The sequence below is a fragment of the Amia ocellicauda genome, chromosome 10 (genome assembly GCF_036373705.1).
Source record: "Amia ocellicauda isolate fAmiCal2 chromosome 10, fAmiCal2.hap1, whole genome shotgun sequence".
Lineage (NCBI taxonomy): Eukaryota > Metazoa > Chordata > Actinopteri > Amiiformes > Amiidae > Amia > Amia ocellicauda.
Window position 1 is genome coordinate 7,232,687 of NC_089859.1, and position 25,699 is coordinate 7,258,385.

The window sequence follows — 25,699 nt, forward strand, 5'->3', positions numbered from 1 at the left end:
GCATTCAGTTTAAAATACTACCAGGAATTGGAGATCAGAGATGAATGCGTTGGGTGGGATTTGATGCTTCCCATTCTGTGCCTGGTGTCATTCAAACGGATCAATGAATTAAGGCCTTTTCTGCTATTCCGATCTTCTTTGTAAATGTATGAAGCATTTAAAACGCCATGACTTTACTCTGCCCGCGTCATATTCTCTCAGCTGTGGCACTCCCAATCTCAAACGTGCCACAAGCAATGATTCATTCAAGCACACTATCAATCTGAGCAATGTGAATTTGTAACTTTTATAGCTCTCTTGTATCGGGATAAAGACTCTACTCTTGAACAAAACAACTGCTGATCAGATAAGCTTTATCAAACTTACATCAGCGAATCTCTTTTCGTTTTTTTAACTTTGCTTCCACTGTACACGTCTGTCTAAGAAATCTGCAGACTGCTTGAAGACCACATCCTTACTGGTTTTCACATCCTCCATCAATTCTGCTTACACCAAATATCTGTTTCTCATTTCACAGGCAATGCCTTTATGGATCAAATGAATTTGCATAACCACCACAGGGAGTAAAAGAGAAAATTACACATTGGCCTGATGGGTTTGTTGTTTGTAGCTGTAAGTATATCAGCCATTTATTTTACCATTGGCTACAACAAAAATAACAAAAGGATTCAGGAATTCAGTGTTGTATGCATATTTGTAAGTAATCGTTTGTAACTTTCTACATTACAGGTTTATTTTTCTATTCACGGTACATTTCAAATGGCAGAGGTCTTAACGTTTGTCAACTAAACATCTACATTACTGTACCATTTTACCTGTGCTATTATTTTCAGTAATGACAGAAGAAAACGCTTACTCTCCTATGGATTGCAGATGCTGATAAATGGATGTATCTGTTCATCACTGCAGACAGCAAGCCTGTTTCCCATTGAAGAGGATATGAATTAGCTTTTCGGTTTACCTTTATATTCTGAATGTGGTTTCAAAACCTAACAGCATGGCCCGAGGCACAGCCTGGTTTTGCAGTTTGATCAGATGAAAGGATTACAAAAAAAGGGGAACACCTCAATTTAGAATCTAGGTTTGGCCAGCAGCCTACTGTATAGCAGGCAGCTTATTTTAAATGTAAGATAATTAGGACTGGCATTCAGTCTGTACGCCCAGTCCAGGACAATAGCAGGGCTTTCATGCCTTCTTTGCTGCAAGTAATCTCTGAATAATTTAATCAGACCCATTATTATTTCTTGAAAGATGCATCGTTTTGTTCAGGCGTTTGAGTTCTACAGGTCTATGGCTGTCCAGGACCAGGGCTGTAGATACCAAACATTGAGGATGTAACAAAATGGAAATGTACTGTAGATAATTACTTAATAATTACTCTTGTCCCCCCTGTAAGGCAACATGCATCAGAAAATCTGTAAGAGCCAGCACATACAACTGGAAAACCATAAAAAGGTTTTCAAAACCAGGCAAAATCAGTCTCTGATTAACATTAATAAAAAGAACATCTATACGGCTTCAGGACAAGAGATAGGAACAGTTACATGATAAGACTTATCAAATATTTGACTTGCCAACCAGTAAGGGTGCAAGTATTTCAGCCTACTTTATGGGTTTCAATTTGCATGCTCAAATATCAGTTACATATTTAGCCAAACACAGGAGATTTCCACTGAGACTGACCTCACACACAGTAAGTCAATACCTCAATGGTGATGGAGATGGGGTCACGTCATGGGGTTGCAAGATACATTACTGTCAACACACACTGGTATTTTAAACCAGAACTACACTGGCTACATTACGCAAAGTGTACAAGTAGAAACACATGTATCAGGAAGCAAATGGGAAAACTACCACGAATCTAGAAAGTGTTGCAATCCTCAAATGGAAGTGAATATACAGTGTTCATGCATTAAACAACATTGAGCTCTCACATATGGACAACACATGCACACAGAGAGATAGCACACCCATCATGAATCACTCATCTCTTATCTCTTGGCTTTGGTCGTACCTGTACCATGGTGACAACGTGGCATGGGTTGAGAAGGTAGATCACGGTCTTGGTGGCAAACTTGAACCCCACCTCCACTCCAAAGGTCAAGCACAGGGCCACCAGCAGCAGGTTCTTGCCCAAGCTGTCCTCCTTGGCCTTCTCGGCTTCCTTCTCGGCATATCTCAGCTCTTTGGAGAGGTTGATCTTCCGCAGGGCCAGGCCGATCTCCAGCAGCGACAGGAGGACGATCACGGCACTCTCGCCCAGGCGCTGCTTGGGCTGCAGAAACGCCGCACACTCCGGCCCCCCGTTGCCTTCAAACTTGGGGTCCACCCCTCCGTAGATCCAGTCCAGGAGGCTGTAGATGTTGTATCGGGACATGTTCCTCTTCTCGTATTGGAAAAGGTACGAACAAGACGGGATGAAAGACAAGACTTGTTGGCGAAACATCAACCGCAGAAAATGTCCGCTTTGATGAGGAGTCCTAGGTTGGGTTGGGTTGGGTTGGGTTGGGTTGGGTTGGTCCTTCTTCCTCGCAAAGAAGCTACAGGTGGGCACCTGCCATGGAGATCCCACCGCCTTTAAATGTCAGGATGGCACACGAAAACTAAACGAGCAGTAGGACTACAGCTGAGTGCACCCACAATCAGAAAGAGTCAAACAGACGGATGAGATCTCTTTCATACATTAAGCCCCTTATGATAGTGCGCACAAGCCAACTAGAGGACTGGGACCTGAGCCGCCCCGCACCGCCCCGCACCGCACCGCACCGCACCGCACCGGCTCCCAGCCTCCAGCCAGACACACTTAGTTCCCGCGACCGGGACTGCGCTCACAGCCCATGCAGCCCTACAGTATCTCCCCGTCCCGGAGCGGTGCTTTCTTCTTCACGGGAAACAGGAGAAAGAAAGGGCCCTGCTCTGGAAATGCGATCGTGACCACCATGCGAAAGCGGCCGTGCATTGAGGCTCGGCGTGGGATCGCGGCTGCGGGGTCTCGGCGGGCGCTGTGCGGCTACAATACCGGCCGATGTGCAGTCCCCCTGCGACGCAGCGCTACGACTTCACAGCCGTGTCGGGTCTGCATCGGGCTGCTCCAGCTGCCCGGAACACGCTCCCCGCCGCTGCTTCCCTGTGTACATATTCATGAGCATCGGGGCGCCACCGACCAGGAGGGAGCGGATTGGCTGAGCCCGCACTCTGACTCCGCCCCTCGGAGACGTTTCCGCGTTAACCCGTTTAATGCCGGATTCTGTTGCAGTGATGCAACGCCCACCTGAGTGTCTTTCTGGAAGGGATGCAAGTGAATCATTGTAACACAATTCCCTGACAAAAAGACACACAGAGCAGGATGTACAGTATCGTGTTTCTGTGCGTTTAAAGGTAGTAACACAGTGGGTTTATTGTGGCATTTCATTGCAAAATAGTTTCTTTTTCCATTGCTTTGTCACTTTTTCCCAAGACAAGGGTGTGGAGGATGACTGACTTCAGGAATACTGTTCTAGAATTATAATTGGAACAATTGAAAGCATTCGAGTTCACATATATTGTGTTCGTGTATTATTATTAGGCCTATTATTATTATTATTATTATTATTATTATTATTATTATACTTTCAATCTTAAAAATCTGGTACATGTGTACACAATAACAATTGAAAACTGCTTAGCAGGTTTAAAGATGAAAACCCATTTAAAATAATTGATTGTTGCTTTGTAGTTTAATGTTTTTAAAAATCTCAACCACTTTAGCTGGTTTGGGTGTCGGTTAGGCCACATCAACACACTGCTGTTTTTGCTGTGAGATTTTAATAATCATAAGTTATAGGGTTATATATTGACTAAATAGTTTATTATTTAGCTGTCTTATTATATCCTTTCGGTTTCTCGGTCTGCTGGGACAACAGATGAACATCCATCATCCATGCACAAGGCCTTTTGAGATAAGGCCTCTCGTTCCTCTTCCCACCCCTTTCAACAAGATACTTAATTATTTAATTGTGTCTGCAAGGATGATTTAAATTATTAAAGACTTTGCTGTAAAACTTCCCCAAGCTGATGAAAGAAATATGAGTCCAGCTTCACACATATTAGGAACTGGGAAACGCAATAAGTAGTTTGCCTCATACTTGAAGTGTATAAAAAGATAAACCTTCTGTGCTCGCCATGCATTCCTGCTGGCTGTGTATGTTTCTAACATATTTAAACCCATATCAGTTATTATCACTATGACTTTTTTTTCTTTACATATATATATATATATATATATATATATATATGGAAATCAGTAATGTAGAGGGTTAACACAATTCTCATGAAATGTTTCAAAATCATACAAGGGATGAACAAATAAAAGAGGTGGCTAGTTCAGCTATAAACCAACAACATCGTAGTTGTTGTACGGTGGCACATTAAGGACATAATAACCTAGCAAAATATAGCAAAATAGCAAAATAACCTAGCATCTCTAGTTTAAAAGGTTGTGTAAAAAACAAAGAAATAGCATCTCTCGTTATCTCTTGATGACGTGATAACGAGAGATGCTATTTTGTTTTCTTTTTACACAACCTTTTAAATAAATATATATGAAGATCCCAATGGGATTAGCTCAGATAAGTGATATCTGAATAAGTGCTGCAAAAGGGCTTGTTTTCTACATAAGGTCTATTTTAACAAAGGGATTATATACATATGTAACTATCGTTAATGACAGCTGCGCCATCTGCTGGTGTGTATCCATTAATGCCTCTAAAAAGAGGGTGCCAGTTTTCATGTTTTCATTCTGTTATTCAATAAGCAGTGGCTCTAATCACCCCCACTAAACCATAATGCACGAATATGAGTATTATCCTCTTATTTAATATCTTTTTGAATGCAGAGACTTAACTATTTACTATTCAGTAAGTTAATTGCATGTATTTGATTGTTTCAACAAACAAAATAGCCTTTTGAGTCCAGATAGTTCAACATCACCTTAAGAAGATTGCAACGAGACTGTATTAAATATGGAAATCATTACTTTTTTATTGGTTTGTTGACTGACAGTTGACCGGCGTTTCTTCCTTAATTGCTTCGTGTGGATGGTGGGAATCTTGACACAGGGAATATGTCAGAAAAAGCTTTGTGGTACAAGTTTTATAACCTCAAAGCTCCTCTTTACATAGTGTAGAGTGATTTATCGAGCAAAACCCTAAGAAAAAATAAAGAAAGATGTTACTACAAATATAAAACAGCAAATGTCTGAAACAAATTGGAAGACAATGATATATTCATATAAAATGGCAATGTCTTGATTAGAAGATGCTGACCAACCCCAAGGAAACATCAAGACCCAAAGGAATTTACACCTGCAGTCTCAAGGACAGTATAAGAGTCCTGAGAGAGAGATTTTACTCTGCCTGCAGTTTTGTGACATAACTGATGTGTTTTATATACATTTATGCATTCATGCTTTTTTTAGGGATGTGCTGTGCAATTCTCACTTGGATAACAGAGTGGATAGATCATTTATATCTGTACCATAAGGGTCTAAAATACTGCATTGCACAACCATTTCCAAATAATGCATAAAACTGATGACAAAGACCACAGTAATAATTATATTATTATTATTATTATTATTATTATTATTATTATTATTATTATTATTAATAATAATAATAATAATAAATCCATGAAGAGATAGAAAATAACAAGATTTTAACAAGAACTGAATAAATTATAATTATGAAAAAAATACACCCTTTCCAAATACAGAGCAAAAACTCTAAAACTGCAGAAAATTATATTTTGAATGAGTATCACTGAATACACCAAGTACAAATCATCAACAAAGACGACAAAAAAATTATATACTGTAAGAACTGTAAGTCACCCTGGATAAGGGCATCTGCTAAGACATATTATTATTATTATTATTATTATTATTATTATTATTATTATTATTATTATTATTATTATTATTAATTAAGCACAAAAAATAAAATTAAATAATTGTTATCCAGTGTTTCTGGACACATCATTTCTCACAAAATAATTTATTAGAAAAGGGATTTAATACTTTTGCTAAATCTTGTAGAATGGGATTATAATATACCAAACATACACAGTTTCTGGGATTTCCTGCAATAAAGAACAGCAGACGGAAGGCCCACCCTTTGTGCCCTTGATAGCAATCTTAGTCTAAAAAAACAAAGGCACTTTATATGAGACTTGCACCCCTTTAAACCAATGTTAAAAACAGGCAAAGAGAAAAATGTTTGAATTGGTATAAATGGACTCTTCTTCTTCCTGGCAGAAGAACATGAACAAACATTGATGATTTTTAAATAGGAAAAAATAGATCTGTCATAACTGACATCATAAGATGGTGGAAGAACACATTTTAATTGATTGGAAAACTAAATGTCCAAGGTGGGCAAGCTGTGAAAACATTGCACAAGAGCTCGACAATAAGCAGAGTGGAAAAACAAAAAATCACAAAAACTGCCAAATTCAATACACTTTGAAAACAGAAATTTCAGGGTGAAGTAGGAAGAATGGTTGAAACCCAGTATTGCTGATAACAAGTAGAAGGTTAAACATAGTTTTAGTTCATGGAAACACCTTGGGGAGTTGAGTGCTCGATAAACCAGCCACAGGAAGAAAGAGCAGTGTAATGTTTTTTTTCCGAAGAGACGACTGCTTTTGCCACAAGCTGTGAAGTCCTCTTGGGTGGAGGTTCATATAAACTTGCAGGATGTGATGCCTACAATTGTGTCCCTAATTTTTGAATTAGACCTGGGTCCGAAATCAGGCCTGAAATCAATTACAAATGAGTAAAAAATAAGCAGAGTGTTCATTTGTATCAATTGCCCAAATCTTTCAAATAATTATAAAATTAGAAAGACATGAGAAGGTATCAATATGGCAAGCCAAATTATCATTAAGAGATATTTCTAAATGCATTTAAAGATATCTCTAAATCATTTAAAGATATCTATAAATGATTCAGAGATATCTGCAAACGATTTAGAGATATCTAAATAAGGTGCTTTTTAAAGATATCTCTAAATGATTTAGACATATCTTTAAATATTTGAAGATATCTGGAATTATTTGAAGATATCTTGAAATATTTGCAGATATCTTTAAATGATTTAGAGATATCTTTAAATGATAATTTGGTTTGCCATATATCTATAAAACAACCAAGTAAGAGACCCTTAAAAATAAAATGTGAAACAATGTATGATGTTATGAAAGTCAAAGAAGGATTCAGGAAATACTGACACTCAGGTAGAGATGAATACGAGGCCAACCAAAAATGCCAAACTAGAAAGTTGCAAGATAAAAATTGATCACTTACGTCAGACAGCACAGCACAGTGAAAACTGCAATGGCGGCTGGGATGGTATAAATAGCTGAACGTGGAACCTGACGGAAATGGTTGATCGTGTCCATCACAAATTCCTTGAGTGCTCTTTTATGTCTGTGAAGAACTAATAAAAACTTAAAGATAAAAACAGCATATTCCTACTTATGTGCCAACAATTGATCCATTCATGTGTTATTACTTTCAGATGAAATGATTCTTACCTGAATTCTCAGTATTCATATTTAGGTCCTCTTTGCTGATGTTTTCTGCAGTCACTTTTTGAGCCATTATCTTATTTCCTTCACCCTGTGTTGTGATTTGGACTGATCTCTGATCAGACTCTTGTTCATGTGTTTTCAAGTCTATTAGTCTTTGAAGAAAGCAGGGTTTGGAAACACTTTTCTTAAACAAACCCACAGTCCTGGCACATTCACCAACAGACAACATTAAAATCAAGACCAGCAGCCCTAATCTTCCTGCAGAACTCATTGTTTTGCCCATTTCCCTCAACTCTGATAAGCTAAATTAAACAAGAAAAAGGAAAATCAAACAAAATGTTCTTACACGACTTTAGAATCCATGCAATACTGATATGCAAATACTAAGAATGTTCATTGCTTATTTCAGTTTTGTGACATCACCATCCATTTGGATTGTGAGGTAATTTAAGAATACAGGTAACTGACAACTGAGCACTGTTTACAAAGCCTGTGAAATCCTGTTTATTACCTTTTATTATGAAGACACTTGATATCTACATTTTTTCATCAGCAATTTTATATAAAAACAAAACAATATTGTATTCAATATAGAAAAACAATAGAAAAACAGGCACATCAATCAAAGCACTTTAAACGTACAAGAGGGGCATCACTAACACTCCAGCTGGCTATTGATATATGAATATAAACTGTTGTATTAAACATTTATAAGGAAGCAATGAGTAATGAGCTGAAGACCACTACATTATGTGTACAACCTTTCAAAATGCATAAACATAAATACATGACAGAAAAATATACTTAATCCTTCAACTTATATATCATTATAAGAAATGTCTGGTTTGAACTTCCATCTCCCCACCTGTATCAACAAATGTGTTAAGTATAATTTTTAATTCACTGGATGTAGCAGGGATGAAAATAAAAATCATAAATAAAATAAAACATTATAACCAATATTGCACCAGTGTAACCCCCATGGGTGCGAACCAGCTTTTACATCATGAGCAGGAAAGCAATTTCTTTTTAAAAAGACCACTTTCACATTAAAGTATATGAACAATAAGATCCATAACCGAAATACAAAAGTGGCAATGCTGTTTGACATTAAAAAAAAATTCAGTTTCATTTTAGTTTGTTCCTGAATAAAACATGGATTACATTTAAATAGTTCTCCTACAAGGCATTGTTACATATACAGACAAAGAGATGATCATTGTGAACTTCAACTAAAATTTGCAACTTGATTGTGAACTAAAATGGGACGGAGTGTTGATTTGTCAAGCCTTTTCTTAAGTTATGAAGGTTTCAGATCAGTTATTTATGATTTGCAGCACTTAGTAATGTCTGGGTTTGTCCATGATACTCAATGTCATTGCTGAGTGTCACAGCCAAGGAATTCAACCCGTAAGGCAATATCGTTATTCCAGCCTTTAGGGTAAATCCTTATGTATCTAGTAAACAGTGGAGGATCAAAGGTGTTCAGGACTTGTTCATAGTAATGATGTTTATTCCCTTGGAAAACCTAGAGGATGACAAAAATAAAGACAGACAATTATATTTAACCCTTAGAATCCCAGCATGACATACATGCCACATACAGAGCAGTTAAATGTTTGTAACATATACACTCACCTAAAGGATTATTAAGAACACCATACTAATACTGTGTTTGACCCCCTTTCGCCTTCAGAACTGCCTTAATTCTACGTGGCATTGATTCAACAAGGTGCTGAAAGCATTCTTTAGAAATGTTGGCCCATATTGATAGGATAGCATCTTGCAGTTGATGGAGATTTGTGGGATGCACATCCAGGGCACGAAGCTCCCGTTCCACCACATCCCAAAGATGCTCTATTGGGTTGAGATCTGGTGACTGTGGGGGGCAGTTTAGTACAGTGAACTCATTGTCATGTTCAAGAAACCAATTTGAAATGATTGGACCTTTGTGACATGGTGCATTATCCTGCTGGAAGTAGCCATCAGAGGATGGGTACATGGTGGTCATAAAGGGATGGACATGGTCAGAAACAATGCTCAGGTAGGCCGTGGCATTTAAACGATGCCCAATTGGCACTAAGGGGCCTAAAGTGTGCCAAGAAAACATCCCCCACACATTACACCACCACCACCAGCCTGCACAGTGGTAACAAGGCATGATGGATCCATGTTCTCATTCTGTTTACGCCAAATTCTGACTCTACCATCTGAATGTCTCAACAGAAATCGAGACTCATCAGACCAGGCAACATTTTTCCAGTCTTCAACTGTCCAATTTTGGTGAGCTTGTGCAAATTGTAGCCTCTTTTTCCTATTTGTAGTGGAGATGAGTGGTACCCGGTGGGGTCTTCTGCTGTTGTAGCCCATCCGCCTCAAGGTTGTACGTGTTGTGGCTTCACAAATGCGAGTGGTTATTTCAGTCAAAGTTGCTCTTCTATCAGCTTGAATCAGTCGGCCCATTCTCCTCTGACCTCTAGCATCAACAAGGCATTTTCGCCCACAGGACTGCTGCATACTGGATGTTTTTCCCTTTTCACACCATTCTTTGTAAACCCTAGAAATGGTTGTGCGTGAAAATCCCAGTAACTGAGCAGATTGTGAAATACTCAGACCGGCCCGTCTGGCACCAACAACCATGCCACGCTCAAAATTGCTTAAATTGCCTTTCTTTCCCATTCAGACATTCAGTTTGGAGTTCAGGAGATTGTCTTGACCAGGACCACACCCCTAAATGCATTGAAGCAACTGCCATGTGATTGGTTGGTTAGATAATTGCATTAATGAGAAATTGAACAGGTGTTCCTAATAATCCTTTAGGTGAGTATATATGTCACATTGGGTTATTAATGGACAACATAAGGGATATAAGGATTCATATAAGGCATATGTCAAAAATAAAACATGGTTTCTGAGATATTTAATTAAGCAGTTTAGTTTGCATAATATTTAGAGTTGTGAAATTACTGTATATTTAAATGCCCTTTAAAAATTACCTGAATGACAGCATATTGGTAAGAATTACTTAAATATAAATTGTAGTCTACTATTTTCTTTCCTCTTATGTATTTGGATTCTCACAACATTGGTTAAAATTACACAAAATAATAATTAATTAAGTAAAAGGACAATAAAAAAAAAAATGTTCTCAGCTCTGTTGCTGAGAACATCCAAGAGACATTAACTCCTAATGGTCAAATACATAACTGGGTTAAGGTTAGGAGAATGTGTCTTTCACAACTGAAAGTGCTCTCTGGGAGTGTACAGTGGGCTTTATATTGAGGCATGAGCTGTCAGTTGCAAGATCCAAAGTGAAGCAAGTCACAGACCGCAGAAATGCACCTTTTGTCTGGAGCTCGTCTCATCCTGAACAGCAAACCAGTTTTCGCCATCAGAGCTGACTGAAATGATGAATTCGGTCACCATCATGTATTTGAAAATCTCTTTGGCTCCCTGGGTTATGATTCCAGTAATTCTTTTCACTGACTGAAAGTCCACCTGCAGCCACTCATGTGGGTTATTGACCTACAGCAAGGAAACAGATGTGAAGTGAACTGTCGTCCGGGAAAAACGGGACAGCATACTTTAAATGTCCTTCTTGCAAATGAACATTGTTTCCACTGTAATGAAGGCGATGTCTGGTAAACTTATTACCTTGGTTAGGCTGTGGTGATTATAATAAATGTTTTTTAAAAGACACACTTGAACCTTGAACCTTGAAAGAATTACGGTTCCAGTGAGGCTGTTGTTACACCAGAAAAGAAAAACTGGATCAAGTACTGTTTGTAAACTGTGCAGTACCTTAGGTCTCCAGGCGTTGATTCTGGCATCTGAGTTTAGACGGGCCAGCCAAGGGTACCAAGATGAAAGCCAGGAACCTGAAAATGAGGAAGCGCTGATGCGATCTTTGGGAATCCGGCCATTCTCCATCCCCATGGGCATTGAGCAACCTAGCAAAACAAAGAATGTCATGACGCTGAATCTGCCCTGCGATACAGTGAGCTGGGGGGAGGGGAAAATAAATAATTTTCTTTGTGAATGAGTATGAAAGATCTTGAAACAACATTCAACACAGATTTTTTTATTAAGACTAACATGTGTATCAGCATATTTCTATATACTTTGTATATTGATGAGGTTAATTTATTTTCAAACTTACTGTTTAAGTCACAGCCAATGAGTTCCATTCGAAGCGTGGGTTTAATCACGGAAGACACTGGGTGGAGTTTGATGTAACGTGCGATTATTGGAGGAGAGAAATAGTTCACCTTTACTTGAGAGCCATCCACATTTCCCCCAAATATCTGAAGATATGAAAGCATGAGAAAGGCATTAATATTTGAGGAGAGTCGAATAATTAGATAAACAGAGACAATAGTATCTGGTCACATTCCATAGTTAAAATCTCTGTGGGGATATGGCCCAAGATTTTGCCCATACACCCACCTTGATAGAAATAAATGCCAACACACACACACACACACACACACACACACACACTAAAACTACATATACAAATAGTCTTTCAAAGTGTTTCCAGAGCTCGAGATAATGCTGTTTGGAAAACTGACCCGCTTAGACTTTGTGCCATTTCCCTTGTATAACTTCCATATGTCAGAGTCCAAGCTGTATGATATGATGAAATGAGAAATAAAACTCTCGGAGAAAGAATGCTTCACACCCTGGGTAAGAATTCGATGAATCAACATGGGTTCCAGCAGGTCCACCTGAAAGACAGATTCATTTTCCATACTGACAAGTTCCATTGATATTTGTTTATTGTAAAAGCTTGTAATATATAACATGGGATAACAGTAAATTCCTTCTGAACCTTTTGTTCCATATTTTACCCCTTGGCTTTGTCTTTTAACTGTTAATTTAATCATGTTTTTACAATAAAACAATTATATCCTCTTCTCACAGAAAGAGTGGTAAATGGCTGGAAGAGCTTAGAAGACCAAACTAAATGGATATCCCTTAAATACAGCTTGCAATGTGACTGTACTGTGTGGGGGAGTAGTCTGTAATGTGTTCCTCAAGCAGTGCTCCTCCCAGTCTTGTGGTAATAGCTCACTGTTTTACCTGAATCCATGACATTTTGTTCACTCCAGTCCAGGCATTCACTGAGCCAGACAAGTCCAGTCTTGCTAGCTTAGACTCCCACCCATCTTTAAAAACAAAGTAAATATAAAACATATCAGTCTGGGATGTGATAAAGGGTCATATTTTGACTTTGTGAATATCATATAAAGCTATCATATAAAACAGCCAACATTAGCACTTCATAATAAAGAGAAATCAAATAACTCATTCGCAAGGCTTCTAGAAAAATCCCCAAGCTATGTAACATTTGTTTCTGAAACACAGGGCTATGTTAACTGAGCTTTATTGTGTCAGTTAAAAGGGTAGGGGTATGATTATTACTATTAGTCTGAAATACGCACAAAAATACAAACAATACATGAAACAGAAATCACCAGTAGAAGATGTCACTCTGGTTGAAATTGGACATTAATCCTGTGTCTGTACAGATTGTCCCTGTGTTATGGATAATAAACAACAACAGATGTACTAAAATGTCTCATACCGTAATGATCAGACTCTGTGATCTGGGAGTCTGCAATCCTTTTCGATTTCATCCCCAGAGGTTCAGCACATTCTGAAGTGAGACAAATGACTTTTCCCTTGAGCCATAAATGGTTATTATAACAACTGCAGATGTTTCACAATGTGGATGCAAAGTTAGTTCAACTTTTCCCTGTAAAGACTTTCAGAAAATCCTCACGATCTATCCTTATTAACTATACCTATTTCCTAGTAGTTTAGGAAGGTTGCACGGACAATTTGAATTAGACATATGAGGCAGAGACATAGAATGATCATGATTAAATGTCACAGCATCATACACAGATACAGATCCACATTTGAATATGGGAATGGCGTGACACCATCACGCCACCAGGCACATCAACAAGTTCACAATCTAGTCTCAGCAGTGCAAAAATGATACCAAAGAGAACGTACTTGGATTATAGACCAGCATCTTTGCCCTCATTCCTGACAGCTGATAATCACCAATCATGCACTCAATCAACCAGGTCCCAGCCATTGATGGCCTCATTTCAACCATTCCAAAGACACCTAGCAAACCCAAAAACAACATGAAAATTAGGCACATCTGTTATTTTTTTATTTTTATGGGTGAGTTAAGTCAAATTCCATTAGAGAGTCAGTCTTCATCCATTCAAAGCAGGCACCAGGTAAACTCTGGAGCTGTCCTTACCTGGGTATAAGTTGTAGATGCTCATCCTGCGCTCCTGGTCCCTTCGCACAGTAAAGGGATTGCCATGGAAATGGACGGCATGAATTTCACCATCGCTGCCCATGTTAAGGAGATGCCAGCGGACAGGATGGTGCTGTTCCACCACCAGGCCTGGCAGAGTCTCCGCCACATACCCATTAATCGCTTGGAGAGAATGGTCAGGTTGAAGACAGATGGTTTTAGGTTGTAACAAACTGCACTCATAATAAAGCAGCGAATTTCCATAGCAGAATAGAAAATAATACTAGTCAGGCAGAATATACCACTTCATGGTGAAAGGAAGACTTTAAGGAACTGATTGTTCTGTTTCACAATCATTTATGCAAAAAATAAGGATTTTCTGCTCTGTAAAATCCTTCCTCAAACAGCTGTGACTGAAAACTTAATACGTACCAGAAAACGTATTGCCTTTTACAAAAATTGGGTCATTTCTTCTGATCTGGCAGGGTGGCGTACAGAACATTTTAATGTTATCGTCCATGTACCAGCTCTTGGTTTCATCAAACACCATGAAGAGGAGCGAGAACACAGGGATGCTCAGCTGCTGTTCAAATTGGCTGTTGAGGGTTTGGGGTCTACAGATTAAAAGGGGACCAATCAGCCCTGAGTGGATATCCTTCTCCTGTAACAAAACACACACAGTAGTCTTTCAGATTTACACAACAATCACAGAGACAACTCAGGTAATTCAGGTATCCCTCCAAAAGAAAAAAGAAAAACAAAAATGCAAGAAGTGTTTTTCTTTTTCTTTTTGTGTTTTGCACTTCAGGGCCACCATAGTTTTAATCTTGCAGCAGCATTTGTGTGTAAACTGTGCTGCACAGCCAGCTGTTTCCATTTCCCTGCAGTAACATTATCACATGTAACCTGACCAGAATATTAAAAAGGATGAGCTGACGTACCTTGTTGAAGTTGGAGTAATAAGCCCAGGCCTTGCAGTCAAACTCACTGTCGGAAGGGCCCTGTCTCTTGGTGACTTTCCAGCTGTACGTGCGAACCTCATTGGGCTTTACAGCCTTTTCATATTCTTCCCCAAGTGTGTTGGACTGGCCCTGCGCCGTTCTGTCATACACACCATGGAAGTGAAACGCATAGGGTCTGGTAGCAAGATTCTTAAATGTGACCTTAATAAATCATTGAGAAAAGAGTGAGACTTCATTCTGCTTCATTCAAGTTATGTATGCCTTAATGATTGTGTAAATGAAAAAAATGAAGGAAATAAGCATTCCCTTCACTCAAGAGATTGATTTTTCTCACAGTTAATACATAGCATTAATTACGTAAGAGTCTCTTTAAGCAGTTGAAATGTTGATTAGGTAACATAAGGAGACTGTTTATCCTTTTTTCATAAAATAGTCCTTTAGTTTCTGATCCTTGGATTGAGTTATAGTTTTAAATGTGACATTACCTTCCTGAGTAGTGGGGGTTAATGCTTTGTTGACTTATACTTACAGTTATGACATCATTGACCTCAGCTCTGATCACAGGTCCAAGAATCCCAAGGTGTTCCTCCATTTCTCCACGCACAACCTGCTGGGTGAAGCTGCTGTCCAGATACTCCCTGAACACCACTTTTTTGTACAATGTGAAAAACTTTTGATATCCTCTTCTCATCTCTCTATTGAAAAAGATCAATAGAAAGTTATTGCCCAGTTCACTGTTGTCAGGATCTCCAAATACTGGGAAGAAGGCTATTATCAAAGGTTTGTTGTTCTGAGGTAGGTTTCCTCATTATATCAATTTGTCTCAGGTCTCAATTTGCAGTTAAGGTAAAAGACTTCATAAAAAACAACAAACTTGAAGAACGCATTGTAAACAGACACAGTGATGTACCTGGGTTTAATGAGTTGTTGTGGTTTCTTGACACCATAATCCCACAACATCTCAATGGCAGCAATGTAGAAATTGCGGGGTTTTCCACTCAAAGAGCGAAGACCTAATCCTTCGTTGTTGTACACATCATGACTCGTTCCATTGATCTCCTCTTGGTTATAGTCGTCGTAGTCTAACATGGGTTCTCCGCTGGAGACATTTGCACTTTCTGACAGGTTGACATTAGCATTCAGCCCCTCTGATATGTTTCCAGTATCCTGGAAATTGGGAACAATGCCATCTGGGTTTTCTTGCATCTTACCTGCCTGGCTGACATTTTCCTGTGAGAGGGAGTAGTCAAATTTCAACACATTCTTGTCGTGTTGCTGGTCAGGAGGTTTCTTGTCCTCAGGTTTACTCTCCCCTCTGGTTTCTCGTTTCAGCAGCATATTTTTGTTTAACCACTCATACAGCTTAGGATCCAGAGCTGCTTTTACAACCTTTCCTTTCTGGTTTGTGTTTTTACTCACTTCTGTGGCTAACACTGTATTTTGACTGGTGTCCGGATTAAGAGACTCATTATTCTTTCCTTCTGACTGCTGAAGTGAACCTTCATCTCTCTTTATTTTTCTCACTCTGTCCACTAGCTTTAAAATGACCTGTTGTGCTGAATGTGTGGTACCTTGTGCTTTCCTAAGAGATGACAATGTTACATTAGTGTCATTGATCAAAATCACAGGATTGGCTAGTAGCTCCTTTTGTTCCTCCTCAGATTCATCATCTTCCAGAAGTGGGCTTCCACCATCTCTTGTGTCTGTCTCAGGGATTTGAAAGGGGGCAGGTGTTAACAACAAGGTGAGGTCTTCATCTGCTGCAAGAGACCTCTCTTTGCGTTTAGTTGAATGCTTCTCTTGACTTTCTCCCATGGTTGTATTGGAGTCTTCTATTTCTTGGAGGATATCCAGGGGAATATCTCCAGGGGAAAACGCTTCAGTTCTCTCTCCCTGTCTGTCTCTAACAGTCACAATATAACAGTCTGGTTTACTGCTTGCTGTTGCGTTATCCCTCGCGGACAATGAATTATCAATCACTTTTTTTTTGCAGACCCTAATGGCCATTGTCCTGTTGTTTTTCCCAGTCCCTCTAGGGGCAAAAATATTGTCATAGTTATAGTCTTCATAAAAAATGTCCCCATCCGTGGCAGAATCGTCACTCTCACATTTATGGACTGAGTATTTTGCACTCATACCTCGATTTTTATAATTGGAGTCTAGAGAGCCAATTTCCCATTCACCTGTAATGAAAGAATCAAAGGGATAAAGAAATTAACAAAAGCACTCACTATTTAATGTATACAATTCCATGATACTTTAGTAGAGGTAACTAACAGCTTAATTGTTGCCTAATATATGTGTATTATATGTAATTCAATTCTCTGGGAATTGTATCCCTCAGAACACCGTACTCTGGACAAATCACTGGATAGAAAAACAGAGGACAATGACAAAAATACTATGCCAGTTTTACCACAGTAAACATATAAGAATATATTTTTCTAACCAAAAAAACTATTTCAGTCTTTACCACAGGACTGAGAAAGAATGGTTTAGTAGACCAAATATAAATACATATACATATGGATTAGATTACCCAGGTTTGTTGGTTTGTTTTAGCCAAGAACCTCAAGAGCACATTCAAAAAGCCTTTTTTAGGTGAGTTTCAGTTTGTGTTTCTTAGTTTGTTGAGAAAAAACATCAACTTCGAAAATGTAATGAACCAGACATTTTTTATTCTTCTTTTTCTTTGTCAATGTAGCAGATTACATTTGGAATAATAAAAAGACTGAGTTAATATCTTCAACAAGGCATTTGGGAAAGATGTTTGTAATTTTGAACGGGTTCTTACCTAATGTCTCCAGTTCCATGCTGACAGTTTCCCCAGCCATGGGGAAAAGAGTTAAAACAGTTTCATAAACCTTATCTCTTTCAAAAGTGTTTCCAGTGAAGTAAACTGAAAGAAAGTCACTCTGGGTTCCAACGTTCACAACATGCCAGAAAGCCACATTTCCTAAACAATCTTTGAAGCGAAGGTTGTTGTACATGTATCCATTCACAGCTGTAAGAAAAACATGGCCATTGTTTCATTGGTTCATTAGTGTATTTGCATTGTGTTTTTTTGCTCTGTTGCTAAAGATAAGATTTCAATATTTAAAAGTTAAACAGAGTTTTGCACTTCCAAAGCAGTTATATCTACTTATAAATGACAGCTATTGAAATACAGCTCATATCAATCAGCACTGTTACTTCCGTTTGGATATCACTATTTTTTCAATCTCATGAAGCCCTGGGAATCAATTTCACCAAAGGAAATGTATCACTAAACTATACTGGTTGTTTCAAGAAGAAGAAGAAAAATGATACATCTTAAGTAATAATATAAATAAAATCTGCCCATTTGAAAGTAATTGAAATATGTATTCAAAAATTAATTTCGGTGAAAGAAAAACCTTTAATAAGATATACCTACTGTACATCAGGTTAGATTTGTAGAAGTCAGCATCTGTGGGATCAATACTGGAGGGCGCTTTAATATATTTCTGGATGTTTTCATTGATGTACCAACTCTTGTTTTCATCAAAAATGGAAAACATCAAGTGCCTCTCTCGATCAGATGTGACCTGGAAAGAATAAGACAAACAAACAGCAATGTAAATGCTAATGCTGAGAGTGCTTTCTTGTCCAATTGTCATGCTTTTCTCAAATGTACAATAGGAAAATAAGATGCTATGGGGTTATATTCAAAATACTTCAAAGAGCTCTCACCACATTGCCACGCTTGTCAAGGGTTTTTCTGTAGCATATGACAAGTGGGCCCATGAGCCCTGAAGCAATGTCCCTGACAGGGTCGATGGTGCTTTTGTAGAGCCGGGTTAAACATCGAGGGTCTGCTTTGGTTGGACCGTCCTCTGCAGTAATGGTCCATAAGTAGGTGAAGGTTTCATTGGGCTGTACAGCATAGCTCTTCAAATCCTTCCCTACGAAAATTCCAGATATGTAGTACAATTCAGTTGTGTTCTGTCTAATTCACAGTCTATATTCACTTTAAATAATTCCTGGCAAGACAACTGAGAAATTATTAATAGTGGAATAGCTAAAATGCACATAGTTCTGACTTTTCTCAAATGTATGCCAAACCTTATTAATGTAATACTGTATTTTTAAGTAATTAATTAAGTAAACTCAGAATGACTCCTCCTGCTGGTTCACTATTCAGCTGTTAAGCTAAAACTTTGAATGTTCAAAATAACAGATAATCCCCTTGACCTTCAAACTGTAGGTGTCTTACCCTTCAGCAACACTTTGCCTACAAGTGATTGAACACGGCTGAGGCCATTAGGGTAGATGTTGAAAGGGCGACTTGCCAGATTCTTGAATACAATCTGCAAGTAATTGAGAAATGCAATTTTACATTTGTCTTGAAGGTACAAAATGCAGAAGCATTCAGGAAGCAAGACCTACCTATCTATCTATCTATCTATCTATCTATCTATCTATCTATCTATCTATATATATATATATATATATATATAACATGCCATATATGCAATGAAGAGAAAAATGCTATATTTATATGTTGATATGATTAGAATTTGCATTTGAGGTTAAAAACTAATTTTCTGGGTTGTTCTGAAATGTGAATTATTTAGAAACATTTCAGATACATTGCTTCAAATATTTTAGCATTTGCATTCAATTCAATTCCAACTCTGATCTCTATAACAGATAAACTGATGTTGTTTCATCTGCCTTTTGTATTATGCCTTAATTTACATATACATGGATGTTTTTTGAATATACTGTTTTATGAGAATATTTTTTAATATAGGCCTCCTGTATATTGTAAATATATATTTTTTTCTGTGATGTCTCATTCTCTGCACATTTATTATTATTATTATTATTATTATTATTATTATTATTATTATTATTATTATTATTATTGCATTTTTAACACAAGTTTACCTCAAATTCATCTTCGACTTCTCCTCTTAAGACAGGTCCTACAAGTCCTTTGTCTTGTGTGGGCTTTTGTTTAGTAAAAGTCTTGTCCTCATACTCCTTGTAAATAGCTTTTTTGTACTGCTTTCCTATCCGCAGAGGACCTTTCTCTAAAAACTCAGTGGACAAAACCCTGAAACATACACATATTTTTTCAGTCTTTCCATCAATGATACTTCTGTGTAGCAACAGAACACAACCGGGTAAACAAGCCTCTATGCTTTTGTGTTAGTTAACAAGAAAAAGACAACAACAACAAATACAACAACAACAATCAAAAGGGAACATTACAGTAAAAGGCGGCCATATGCTTTTTCACATTGTTTTGATTATGTAAATATTCTATTGGTCAGTAATGGTGTGTTTCATATTCATAGAAAGACAGGTAGACACACACACAGATATGGATAGATGGATGGATGGATAGGTGGATCGGTGGAAAGATGTAGAGTTTAATTTTAATAACATAAAAGGCTGTCTGGCCCCTGCATCTCATTTTCCTCACCTCTCTCTTTCACCGGGGAAATTTGGGATGTAATCCCACATGACCTCCTGAGCTGCAATGTAATGCACCCATCTCCTGGGCTTGGGTTTCGCAGATCGTACGTTCAGCTCAGGATTCATCACAACCACATTAGACAGCATGTCCTCCAGAGTGTAGTCGTCACTGTAATCGGGGTCCTGGGTGACTTTTCTCTTCTTCAGCTCCTCGGGACAGCTCTCCACAGTGAAGTACGCATTCATGCCAGCTGGAGACCAGGGAGGCAGAAAAAAGGGGACAGTCATCTAGTTTAAAACATATTCAAAGCACTAGTCCCCCTGCGATTGGTATTGTAACCAGTGGGGAAGAATGGAACTGTGTACAGTTATTTTTTCATAAAGAATTAGCATATCCTGAAATTGTCCACCTCTCTTTTTGGCAGGTTAAAGTGCTATTCAACTACAGAGAAATACAAGGGCAAGAGATAATAAACACAGACATTCCAGGATGAAGCGGGCTGAACAGACCTTCACATATATATATATATATATATATATATATATATAAATCATTAATCTAGGAAGTCTTCCCCTGCCTGAGGGAGGGTGGAGTGTCATGTACCTTGCAGGTGAGAGTGTATCTGGCAGGATATGAGAAATTTCCCAATGGCCACTGGTTTCATTTCTGCTGTGGTGAAAGTCATGGGCGTCATATCCAAGGCCATTTTCCTGTGTTTCTCCACTTGCAAGGTGTGATCCTGGAAATGAATGGAGTGAATCTGGGGGCTGGTGCCCATTCCAATTAAATGCCAAACGGCTGGCTTTTGCAGGCATAATTTCAGACCTTAAAAATAGAAAAGCCACAGGTTTTGCATGCAAATTGAATTAATTGACATACCATGACAAGGTACTGAAAACCTCTCTGTTATATAACTGCATATTCTACTCACAAGAACTAATTTCTAAGGGTGTTAAAAAACATTGGGTGCTTGAATCAGTTGCTTATTTTTTTGTTTGTTTTAGTTTTTTGTATCCTATAAAGTGATAAGGATAACATTACAAGGTGCCCTCCAAGCATACAGTCAACATTATCAGCATTTTGTTTCCTGAGGTTTGTGGGTAAGCAAATTACTAATATGTCAGTAATTTGTCCTTTTATTGTCTGAAACAGGCACATTACACATGATGTGCCCTGTTACACATTATTATTGTGCATTTATTTTTGTTGCTGTTCATTTACTTTGTATACAATAGGCTTCTGCGATGTGGGTTTGCTATGAATCTTCAGAGTCCTGAGTTTATGAAAGACAAAGCCAGACTTCATGTATGTGTAATCTGAATGTTGAGCAATGCTCCTGATCACATGGTTTCGATGGCACGAAAAGTCAACATACCAGGTAAGGTTGCGTTTATATATCCATTGATGGAGTGATACTGTTTATGAGTTCTGGTTCTTAGATTTTGAGATCTTTCCCTGAATGTCTCTCCATTTCCATACCAGCTCATTGTTTCATCAAACACAGAGAACAGCAGAACAAATTGCTGGACGTTTGACTTCAGAGCTCCTGTGTGGTGATACAGATATATATATATATATATATATATATATATATATATATATATATATATATATATATATATATGTATATGTAAACATTTCTAACTATACAATAAAAAATAGTTTTAGTTTTAAATATCAAATCTCAAAAGTGATCTTTGCTAATATATATATTAGAAACTCACCTGCTTTGCATATAAACAAAGCCCCAATTAGACCAGAGTTGAAGTCCCTTACAGTGTCGACTTGGGAGGAATAGGAATAAATGAGACAATCTGGATCCCCAAGGGTTGGTCCATTTGAAGGCATGATCTCCCAGACATAGCGATAATACGCCCCTGGAGACACAGAATCGTCCCCTTTCTCCTGCTTACACGTCTCGTCACTATAACCGGCTCCTGGATATTAATAACAAATATTGCATGGACACAGAACATTAAACCAATATAATATGCAACTGGTTTTACAAATTCAACAGATGCGGAAAAAGAGTGGTTGTGCTGTTTTTGGAAGAAAAATAAATATGAAAAAATGAAGCAATATCCATAATAACCTTAAAATTAAAATTAAAATAACCTTAACCTTAAAATAACCTCCATAAGCAGTAATTTATTTGAGTAGTTCAGCTGCCGAGCAACGGGTGTGTTGTTGGACATTCCCCTTCAGAGAACAGCATCGATTGCTGCCAGCTTACATGGAATAGCAGAAGTCACAGATGACAGATAATAAGGAATCATATTACTGTATGATTTTTACTGAGCTCACACTATTTAGTCGTTTCAGAAGAAATAGTAAATGCAGTGCCTTCTACTGACCTTCTGATTGTTTCCAGTAGGAGATTCCAATAGGGTGCACACTGAAAGGGCGTGATGCAAAATTCTTGAAGTGAACCACTATTACATCATTGATTTCAGCTTTTATGGTTGGCCCTTGAATTCCTGAAACACAGCAAACATGTTTTACTTTCAATTCTATTTAAATCTCATCTCGCCCGATCAACTGATGTATATCATTAAATGTCATCATTCTTTTCCAGTCAATGCATTTGAAATGATTAATTATTTGTGTTAAATTCTATCATGTTGCGTTATGGTTTTTGTGTCACTTTGGACAGTTGTTAAGCTTTCTAAAAGTAAGTTTATTAACACAAAATGATGTATTAGAGATATCATTATTACCACAGGGGATATTTTGTTCTGCATTGTAAGTTTGAATATTTCAAGAAAACAAAGTTGCACATAGGGATTAAAAAAATGAAAAATGCCTTCCATTGAAAGTTGGAAAAAAGATCTTGATGTTTTACTTAAAAGGGATCAAATTTGGCACAAGCCATGCAAACATTTTCAAAACTATTTTCATTCTTTTTCAAGAGGTGTGTTTGTACTGTGACTGCAGTCAGACTACTCAGACACTGAGGTAGTTACCCATCCACGGTGGCTTGGATATTGGTGTTGAGAATGTGGAATCTGTATATTCCCAATATGTAGCCTTCATGTACTTCTGTGGCCCATCCTTGGAAGGACTGAGTGATTTCTGGTGCCTGGGAAAAAGAAAAACAGGAAATAACATCAGGTGTATATAATGTAACTTCCCTGCTAACCTCATAACATTGTGTAAACATTATAAGAACAAAATGAAGTTGTGTCCACAGAAGTGTGTAGACTCCCGGGGATGCTATCAAAGCATTTCTAAATACTTTTTAAGTATTCCCTTGGAAAAAGATATTCACAAATAACAAAAAATAGGATGAAAACTAAAATGAAAAAGATCAAACAAATGTACTGTATATATTCAACATATTATATATGTACTTATGAAATGTGCGTACAAGGGTACTCATACAATGTGACATGAAAATACGACACAGGGAAGCTGTGGTCAATGTAATATATTTCTGCAACATTTTTCTCATATGAAATTTGTCAAAACCAAAATACAAGCAAACTACCACCTCACACATTGCCTGAACAAAATCTTCTAGTTGAGTTTCATATTGATATATGAATTACATTATGACTGTTTATTCAGCCAAGATATACATTATTAATTAAACATTTGCTCAAATACATGAAAATGTCCAATAACAATTGATTAGTCAATACGGATAAAGCTTCAAAATAAAATATGATCTACTCTAAATAATTACATTCTAATACTACTAATAAAACTTGTTTTGCATGTTTGAAAAATGCCTAGACAATTCAAGATCACATGTTTGAACAACAAAAGATCACATATGGGGGACTTTTTTATTTTTCACATATTTTGGTTATGTTTATTTATAAAACTTATAAACAACAATTACAGACTTTGGTCAAAAACTGGTAACAATGAAAACAGCACATAACAAAACATTTAGCCTTCAATATTTCTTTTAGTTTTCTCTGCACTTTGCAAAGTTGGAAACAAGAAACAAAGACAAAACATTTTTAAATCTTATGTGTTACATTTTAAAGAAAAAATAAGTGGGGGAAAAAACTGAATGCACAATATTTCCTACCTGCTCTGTGGAGGGGGGGAATCCAGTCGATCACTGTGCAGGTAATCCCACTCCAGCTCCACTGCAGCAATGTTATATTCTCTAGTAATGGCCCAGGACTCCTCAACAACACAGCAAAGCACAACAAAAGACAACAACTCCATCTTCATTGTTTCCCCACAAGTCGGCAACTTTGCAATCACTCAGGACTTTCCCAGTCAGGAAAGGTATTTAAGAGCTCAGCAAAGGTTATGCAAGAAGTAAACCTTGAGGTCCAATTACTGGGAGAGTGGGTCACAAAGAGAGAGAGAGAGAGAGAGAGAGAGAGAGAGTGAGGTAGAGAGAACTTAGGAAATAAGGGGAGGAAAAAACAGAGAAATGGTCCTGAACTCTTCACCTTCTACCAGCTTCCAGGACGAGAAGGAAATTCGGTAATGGACATGTTTGTAGACTGTGGTGTTTATGCAGGCAACAGAAACTTATCGTTAATGAGGAGATAAAGAGAGCCACTGATTTCTTTCAGTTTTTTGTTTTTTTTAAAGAAAGGCAAACCTAGACACCCCCTCCGAAACAAATCACACTTTCTTTCATTGCAGCCTGTGCACTGACACTGTGGTGCTGCATTTTTCTGGTACTGAAAGAGGTTAAATCTGCACTTTTTGTCTTGGCGTGCTACATCTCTGTTTTTGCTCTCACTCTAATGTACCGACGTGGTTCACATTCTATGTTTTGGCTTTCCCTTTCTTACATTGCTGCCATTACAGTACAGATATCGGTTCAATACCCGAATTGTGAGTATGAACCAAGATAGGTGTTCTGCAACTAGATAACTGTTCATCCAAAAGTACTGATCACCCAATGCAGTCGAACCCACAATCCTTTTTGCCTCAGAATGGCATTTTAGGGAATGTACTTTCTTTCCTATCCAACTTCTCCTTACAGGTTTTATTGTTTGCCTCTCTCCCTTTACCATCTCATCTATAGTTGATGCTCACGTGCTCAACCCCCTGGTGGTCTCTCTCTACACTGACTTAACCTACATAAGAACATAAGAAAGTGTACAAACGAGAGGAGGCCGTTCGACCCATCGTTCTCGTTTTGTGTCCATTAATAACTAAGTGATCCAACGATCCTATCCAGTATATTTTTTAATGTTCCCAAGTTTTCAGCTTCTACCACATCGCTGTGGAGTTTGTTCAGATTGTGACACCTCTCTGTGTGAAGAAGTGTCTCCTGTGTTTTCTGTCTTGAATGGCTTGAAGCCCAATCTCCATTTGTATCCCCGGGTGCGCGTGTCCCTGCTGATCTGGAAAAGCTCCTCTGGTTTGATGTGGTTGATGCCTTTCATGATTTTGAAGACTTGAATCAAGTCCCCACGTAGTCTCCTCTGTTCCAGGGTGAAAAGGTTCAGTTCCCTC

General features: G+C 37.9%; 2 protein-coding genes across 3 annotated transcripts in view; both read right to left on the bottom strand.

The window, feature by feature from the left end:
* Nucleotides 1-3,124, bottom strand: part of tmem164 (transmembrane protein 164) — a 29,089-nt gene extending 25,965 nt beyond the window's left edge. The window contains exon 1 of the mRNA XM_066714815.1: nucleotides 2,018-3,124. Within this exon, the coding sequence (XP_066570912.1) occupies nucleotides 2,018-2,449 (432 nt within the window). The 5' untranslated portion in view covers nucleotides 2,450-3,124. The remainder of the gene's footprint in view (nucleotides 1-2,017) is intronic.
* Nucleotides 3,125-8,047: 4,923 nt separating this feature from the next.
* Nucleotides 8,048-24,600, bottom strand: f8 (coagulation factor VIII, procoagulant component). Of its 2 annotated transcripts, XM_066714816.1 has the most exons (25): nucleotides 24,303-24,600; nucleotides 23,227-23,342; nucleotides 22,618-22,740; nucleotides 21,988-22,200; nucleotides 21,639-21,809; nucleotides 20,867-21,088; nucleotides 20,270-20,513; nucleotides 19,729-19,897; nucleotides 19,052-19,145; nucleotides 18,529-18,740; nucleotides 18,233-18,383; nucleotides 17,612-17,821; nucleotides 15,728-17,000; nucleotides 15,347-15,512; nucleotides 14,797-15,018; nucleotides 14,288-14,516; nucleotides 13,856-14,038; nucleotides 13,597-13,713; nucleotides 13,160-13,231; nucleotides 12,655-12,740; nucleotides 12,144-12,299; nucleotides 11,732-11,876; nucleotides 11,374-11,522; nucleotides 10,915-11,097; nucleotides 8,048-9,100 (listed from the first exon to the last, which is right to left on the bottom strand). In XM_066714816.1, the coding sequence occupies exons 1-25, from the start codon at nucleotides 24,449-24,451 to the stop codon at nucleotides 8,948-8,950; spliced, it is 5,208 nt and encodes a 1,735-aa protein (XP_066570913.1). In that variant the 5' UTR covers nucleotides 24,452-24,600; the 3' UTR covers nucleotides 8,048-8,947. The 2 variants fall into 2 exon arrangements, with proteins under 2 accessions (XP_066570913.1, XP_066570914.1); XM_066714817.1 differs by lacking the exon at nucleotides 21,639-21,809 and having other exon boundaries at nucleotides 24,303-24,599.
* Between the last annotated feature and the right edge of the window lie 1,099 nt (nucleotides 24,601-25,699).